General features: G+C 38.7%; 1 protein-coding gene across 2 annotated transcripts in view; it reads left to right on the forward strand.

Annotated features, from left to right (window-relative positions):
• LOC107674968 (probable D-lactate dehydrogenase, mitochondrial) overlaps positions 1-7,719 on the forward strand; it is an 8,274-nt gene extending 555 nt beyond the window's left edge. Inside the window, exons 2-10 of one of the 2 annotated variants that reach the window (XM_016469131.1) lie at positions 1,524-1,651; positions 1,841-1,982; positions 2,446-2,605; positions 2,700-2,899; positions 3,366-3,494; positions 3,915-4,042; positions 4,948-5,038; positions 5,126-5,237; positions 7,214-7,719. In XM_016469131.1, coding sequence (XP_016324617.1) covers positions 1,524-1,651; positions 1,841-1,982; positions 2,446-2,605; positions 2,700-2,899; positions 3,366-3,494; positions 3,915-4,042; positions 4,948-5,038; positions 5,126-5,237; positions 7,214-7,379 — 1,256 coding nt within the window. In that variant the 3' untranslated portion in view covers positions 7,380-7,719. Of the gene's footprint in view, positions 1-1,509; positions 1,652-1,840; positions 1,983-2,445; positions 2,606-2,699; positions 2,900-3,365; positions 3,495-3,914; positions 4,043-4,947; positions 5,039-5,125; positions 5,238-7,213 lie in introns of both variants that reach the window. The other variant, XM_016469132.1, reaches the window with a different exon arrangement.
• Positions 7,720-7,735: the final 16 nt, after the last annotated feature.

Consider the following 7,735-nt stretch of genomic DNA (forward strand, 5'->3'; position numbering starts at 1 on the left):
TTCTTCTAATAACGTTTTATGGCGGATGGCAAACCAACTTCTGGTGCATTTACCGCCACCAACTGGACTGGAGTGTTACGCACTAATAAGCAACTAATATATATAAAAAAACATTAAAAAACGAAATCCTCCTGATTAATCCTATTTCTTTAATGTATTTTATAATAATACCTGAGGGTCACCTGCTTCTTAATCATATGTAAACAGTGCAGCAGTAGCTCCACCCACAGTTACAAATAAACCAACTGCTAATCAATCATTAAAAGCAGTAAGTAAAATATGAAATCGACTATCTAGTGGGTCCATTCAGCATGCACGAGGAACTTTATTTTCACCTCTTCTCTTTTCTCCCAGATACATGACACAAATAATCATGCGGTGAATACGACAGACATCTGATAACTTATGCAGGACTTCTCCAATCATTTATTCCATTTAATCCCCGCCCCTGCAAGCTTTTGTTTATCTGCCTCCCTTTTGAGTGCAATGCTCAGATCTCAAAATCCAATCAACAACTGATGGATAAAACCAGCAACCTTATATTTTATTCTTTTTCAATAATCCATTACACTCAGATGGCTGCCACAATAAGATCTGTCACTACTTCCGTTTCATCATCAGAATCAGAATCAGAATCAGAATGAGCTTTATTGCCAGGTATGTTTACACATACGAGGAATTTGTTTTCGTGACAGAAGCTTCCACAGTGTAACAGAATGACAGTGACAGAACAAAAAAACATAGAAACAAGTAAATAAGGAATAAAAATATACAAATCGACAATTGTATGTACAGGTATATAACAATAGACAGTTGTATGTACAGGTATATAACAATAGACAGTTGTATGTACAGGTATATAACAATAGACAGTTGTATGTACAGGTATATAACAATAGACAGTTGTATGTACAGGTATATAACAATAGACAGTTGTATGTACAGGTATATAACAATATCTGTGTGAAGATGGGGGCCAGCTGGTCAGCACAGGATTTTAGACAGACTGGTGTAACACAATCTGGGCCTGATGCTTTTTTCCTTTTCTGCTTCCGGAAGACCTGGCGCACCTCGTCTTCGTTGGGTAGAGAGCGAAGGTTCGCCAGATGGATGCTAGGCAATGGCGTTCTGAATCCGCCCTGCCTGAGCTTCACGAGGGCGCTGGCTTGCTTCCCCCGTCTGCGCGTCCTGAAGCGCTTGATCAGTGCCGCAGCTCCCCCGACTACAATGTCCAGCAAATCATCAGAATAGTCGAAAACCAGTGAAATATTGAGTGGTGTGTACTTCCGAATGTCCAGCAATTCGTCTCTGGTGAAACTGATTGCAGGGATATAACTAAAGACAGGACAAACTAACAAAAACATAAAAACAACTGCGGAGCATGCCACGGAGGCAGCCATCAGCGTCGGCGCCATCGCGAATGGCATGACTTTATATCACATTTAAATTTGATTTGCATATTGTTTTTTTTTATATATATATTCATGGTATTTTGTCTTGCCATGTCAGATGCTGACCACCAGATGTGGTGGTGTTTCCTTGGTCTGTAGAGGAAGTCAGTGCTCTTGCCAAAATTTGTCACCACCACCAACTACCCATGATCCCATTTGGCACAGGGACAGGCCTGGAGGGAGGTGTTGGTGCTCTGAAGGTTTGTCCAGTATAGAAAAAGAGACACAAGGATTTGACTGTGCCAGTGTTAGAGTTCAAGCCTAACCTTAGTTTTGACCTTATTTTTAGATATTTTGATACATTTTCTTTCGTAAACATCCAAGAATGTATATAAAAAGTCCTCAAATTTTGTATGCCAATTTATGACACAATTTGACGTATTTGTTAGGGTGGAGTGTGTTTCAGTCTGAGAAGGATGGACCAGGTCCTTGATCTTCACCAAGAGGATTTTGATGTGACGGTGGAGCCAGGTGTGACGCGCAAAGGCCTGAACTCATACCTGCGTGATACTGGCCTCTGGTTTCCTGTCGGTTAGTCAAATCTTTGTGCATTATGGGTACAAAATAGATCACATAAATCAAATCGATTGGATGCATACCATAAAAAACTTGTTGAAATAAATGTTATAAAATAACTGAAATAAAATAATATCTATTTCTAATTTCATTTAGTTTAACTTTAAGTACTAAAATTAAACTAAATAAAAAAATAATAATAATAATAAAACTATATAGCTATGTTCTTTTTTTTAAGTAATAAAAACAACAAAAACAACTAAATTACTAAAACTTTAACTAAAATAAAAAAATATAAAAAATCAAATTCAAAATGAACAAAAGCTGTAATAGCATATCAATCATACTAAAATAACACTGATTGGATGTTTGAATATATAGAATAATTCAAGCCTAATTTAATGTTTAACTTGGCCATATCTGCCATATGTATTATATTATTGGAAATGATTAATGGTTAAGAAATATATTTCCACAGATCCAGGTGCCGACGCGTCTCTCTGCGGCATGGCTGCAACTAGCGCATCGGGCACCAACGCAGTCCATTATGGCACGATGCGCGAGAACGTCCTGAACCTGGAGGTGGTTCTAGCAGATGGAACGGTCCTCCACACAGCAGGGAAGGGTCGTCGTCCAAGGTATGACTGCAAAATTACAATCAAAGCATCTTTTAAACTAAATCTTTTGTTGTCTGCATTTCATTTTTCCCCTTTTGATGCAACACCCTTTCAGAAAGACATCTGCCGGTTACAACCTGACAAACCTTTTTGTGGGCTCAGAGGGAACTTTGGGTATTATTACCAAAGCCACGCTTCGGTTGTATGGTATTCCTGAAAGTATGGTGTCAGCTGTCTGCTCCTTTCCATCCGTCCAATCAGCGGTGGACAGCATCGTTCAGATCCTGAAAGCTGGAGTGGCCATCGCCCGCATTGGTGAGCGATGTTTGAAGCACATGATCACAACGTGCTTAGTTTGCTGCCTCTATTGGCATTAACGTAACAAAAGAACACTTGGTCTCCTGTGTTGTGAACTTGTAAAATCACAGACTGTGGCGCTCAAACCTACATTCATGCCAGGCTGTGCGATTTCAGCCTCTTGCAATAACATAAACATTCACTGAGAAGGAAACACCGTGCTTTATTCATAGTCAACACCGAGCGCAGTCAAGGGTTTAATGAATTGCTTGGGTCTCAGGACCACAATGTGTTTCTTCTTTTGCAGTCCACTCAGGGAAAAATATTCCACCAGTAGCTCCATCCAATTTATGAGTAATCATGCATGACCGCTCTCTTAGATTTTTAAATCGAGGCTGCACTGAGGCATCGATTTTTAAGCCTCGACTTTCTACCCACAAAGGCTTCACAAGACTTAATCTGTGCTGATACGTTCCGTTTGCAGAGTTCTTGGACGACGTAATGATAAACGCATGCAATCGCTTCAACAACCTGTCCTATGAGGTCACTCCCACCCTCTTTCTGGAGTTCCACGGGAGCTCCAAAAGCATGCAGGAGCAGGTGTCCATCACAGGTATATGTGGATAAAACATACAACTAATTTCTACAGTATTTAAACAGTAATTTTTAATTAACAGTATTTTAACAGTACTCTTGAGGCCAGTGTTTGCATACTAATTGTTTAGGTTCTTTTTTTTAGAGATTGTTCCCTATAAATTTCTGCAGTTGTTCTTAGTATATGACACATCTACCTATTGACCGTACTTAATGAAGTACATACTATTAAAGTACAGCATAATGGACACAGCCACAGTATTTTAAATGCACTACAAATCTAACATGTACTATAAATGTTGTATGCTCTACAAAACCAATATGAACTGCTTTGTGAAATGCTTCATATAGTTATTTCATTCCTCAAATGGGCTGTATATCCAGATAATGCACGTGAAAGGATGTGTCATCAGGACAGAATCATGTTCTGTGTGTTCAGAGGAGATCACGCGGGACAACGGAGGCTCAGACTTTGCCTGGGCAGAAGATGAGGAGACCCGTGGCCGGCTGTGGAAAGCCCGTCATGATGCGTGGTACGCTGCTCTGGCCCTGAGGCCTGAATGTAAGGTGGGAACATTCACTGCAAGATGATTCTGACTCAGACAAGTGCTATTTATCTTCTTGTAACTTAGAATATACATTTTATACTGACTAATGGACTTTTTATTATTGTATAATTATCATGCTTTTGTTCTTATTTAGTTTGCAATAGTGCATAGTGTACTGTAAAAAGAATGACTGTTATCAAAGAGGTTTCCCAAACACTGCCATTGGTCAACCAAACAGATAGCCCCTCACGTCATTGGTTGAGCCACTGTTGCTATGCTGGGCTGGTCGGAATGCTCAAACAAACAGCAGTTTTGATAGCACCACAGAGACACATTTTTTTTAAGGAAATGAAAAAACAAATGGCTTAATTATAGTTATGAATGAATTTAAAGTTGTATTAGGACAATGTATTTTTAACATTAAAAAAATTACACACATTTTCCAGGCATATTCTACATATTTATGAGTGCTCTCTCAACTACCTCATGTTACAGTGAAGACAAAAGAAGATCTAATGAATAAAAACTTACTAAAATAATATAATAATAACTATATTAGAATTTACTAAAACAATATAAAAATTATAATATAAATAATATTTTTTATTTCTTATTCCAGTCATAACAGTACATATATATTTGCTTAAAAATCATGACTGATTCCAACAGGTTTCCCAAGCATTCTGCCATAGGTCAGCAATAGCCAATAGCCCCGCCCTAAACTCACACCATTGGCTGAACCAGTTGCTATGCTGGTCAGAATGCTCAAGCAAACAGAGCAATGTTATGAAAGCACCACACAGCCACAGTTAATATCTATTTAGAGAAAACAGCCTACAAATGGCTTTTTATGAATATCAAGTTAGAAAAGGATTACATATTCAGAACTCAACACTTTACAAAAATGTACTCATTTTCTTACAGGCATATTCTACGGATGTCTGTGTGCCAATCTCACGACTGCCTCAGATTATAGTGGAGACAAAGGAAGATCTAATCAGAAACAATATTACTGGTAGTTTACCAAGTTTGATTTTCTCATTTAGTGTTGAGAACTGTTTTTAACTGCTGATATAATATATTTATATTTTTCCTACTGTAGGTCCTATTGCAGGTCATGTGGGTGATGGAAACTTCCATTGTTTAATAGTACTGGATCCTAATGACCCAGATGAGGTGCAAAGGGTTCACTCCTTCACTGAGAGACTAGCCAGGTATTTCTATTTAATTCCTTTCAGCAGTTTTGCTCCCTTACAATGATCCTCTGAGGTAGCTGAGAGGGTCTTGGCTGCAGCTTTTGTGTACATTGTCAGTTTTGTTTTGTGTAGCAATCAATATCAGGATTATTTCTCCGTGTCTTCTGCCATTTGAAGAGCGTTTATTGACAATGACAGACATAGAGGGTCTAGTGTCTGGCTTTGGAAACAAGCACAAATAATAAAGGTCCTACCTGCCTTAAGTCATTACGGTTAAAGTGCAGTCTCTGTCGGATACAATGGACGAGTGATCGGCACCGACCAGCAGCCAAAGAGAAGACAAAAACTGAGATCTCATTTGCTTCAGTGGAACCTGGCTGACTTGATACTCAAAAGTTTTTCCTGATAGGAGCAAATGGAGTTAGACTTGCCCTTTTTGAGAACGACAGACATGGCTTTACTGTAAAAGCACAAGTTTGCAAAAACCATAGCCATATTAACTGCCAAAGGAGTGTTTGCACGCTGAAGTTGCAACTCTAAGAGCAGAAGAAATTTTATTGAGTTGAATTTGTGTGGAAACTTAAGCAGAACAATGTGAAGAAATTGAAATGGATTTCAGGCTTGTTACCTGGAAGTGCAGAGGAACTTGGCCAGGTTTAGTTAGATGAATCTGTTCAGTCAATTCAACTTCAATAACCTTCTGTCTTTTAAAGGAATGTGCTGGGTTCAATTAAAAGCTGGAAACTGGGGATTGTATACTAAACGACTGAGGACTTTCAAATTGTTCCGAATACAAGAAACTCAGGCAGAAACGTACTCCTCATTGCTAAGAGACATACAACAAATAAAAACAATGTCTTCTAAAATTGTATCAAAATATTAATCATGTTTCAAGCTAAAAAATCTAAATCTGTGCCCATCATTAACATTGCTGGGGTAATGCATTACAAGAAACATGAGTTATGTAATCAGATTACTTTTTCCAAGTAACTAGTAAAGTAACACATTACTTTCAAATTTACAACTAAATAGGAGTTACTTTTTCTACGCAAGTTACGTTGTCTCATTTATTCACTAACACCTCTCCTGTCCCTGTGTTGGGAGAAATTGGGAGTGAGTTCCAAGGCTGAGACACTTCCTTCAGCCTGAGGCTTATTAATTTCACTTTTGGTGTGAAAGGGTCCTTGCAGTTGCCAAAAATATAACTTTTGGGTTTTTTGTTATTAAAAAACAAATAAGCAAGCCCAACCCAGGTGACAAAAAGTAACATAATACATTAATTTCCAATTAAAAGTAACTAAGTAACATGGTTACTTTTTATGGAGTAACACAGTATTATAATGCATTACTTTAAAAAGTAACTTTCCCCATCACTGATCAGAAACTATGTAGTTTCCTCTCAAATCTGTTAACTCCAACTGCCCAGCGTCTGCAGACTGGCTTTGACATTTGCCAACTAGCAGCAGTTCCTCCACACTGCAAATCTGGGCAAAAATCGCAGTGTATCGGTAGCATTTGATCCATAATTTCACTTACTTCACAAAATCATTCAGACTTGTCCTATTGCATTACAAATTGTGGTTAGAGTATATAATACAAGGTGTACCTTGTCATGTTGAACAGTAAGAACCTGCATGAACAAGATGAGTAGGTGTTGGATTTCTGCTGCGCCAGGGAGCCCCCGAGGCCAGTCTTCATCATTTAATTGGAGAATGTGGAGGTGGAAACACCTGGGAATATGAATTGGACTGGACAGACAGCTCAGTTGCAGAGATTCTACTTCCTGAGGAAACTTTGGTCTTTCGGTGGTTGCAGACTGCTAAACATGTTCTTCCAGTCTGCCAGCCACACTGAGGTCTTTTGGGAGAACAATGTCAGATCTGGTGATTCCAAGCATCTTAACTGATCAAGATGGCCAGATGTGTTCACCCTACTTATTGCGAGTAACAATTACAGTGGATGAATTTATTTTCTTGTTGTCTTTCCCTATGCAGGAGGGCACTGGTGATGGACGGAACTTGTACTGGTGAACACGGGATTGGTCTAGGAGAGCGGGCTCTGCTCAGAGAAGAGGTCGGTCCATTGGCCATAGAGGTCATGCTGGGCCTCAAGGCCACTCTGGACCCCAAAAACCTCATGAATCCTGGAAAGGTGTTATAATGAATGCAAACCAACACAGAACACTGAAGAAGATACTCTGCACTAGGCTTTGACCACTAGAGGTCAGGAGAATGAGGTTTGTTTTAGATTTTAAGAATGCTAATGATGTAGACTTGAGTGTTTTCAAAATCTGCACATGCAAAATAGAATTTTTGTGAAAAGTGCATATGATTTAAATAATTTATTATGTAGTATTATTGTGAATACGCAGTATTAATGTACAGGGCTGTAATAATGTAATTATTCCATCCTTTTCTTTTGCATGGGGCAGTCTCACACCACTTAAAGGGGTCATATGATGCTGCTAAAAAGAACATTATTTTGTGTATTTGGTGTAATGAAATGTTTATGCGGGT

This window comes from Sinocyclocheilus anshuiensis, unplaced genomic scaffold (genome assembly GCF_001515605.1).
Source record: "Sinocyclocheilus anshuiensis isolate Anshui unplaced genomic scaffold, SAMN03320099.WGS_v1.1 scaffold1065, whole genome shotgun sequence".
Classification (NCBI taxonomy): domain Eukaryota; kingdom Metazoa; phylum Chordata; class Actinopteri; order Cypriniformes; family Cyprinidae; genus Sinocyclocheilus; species Sinocyclocheilus anshuiensis.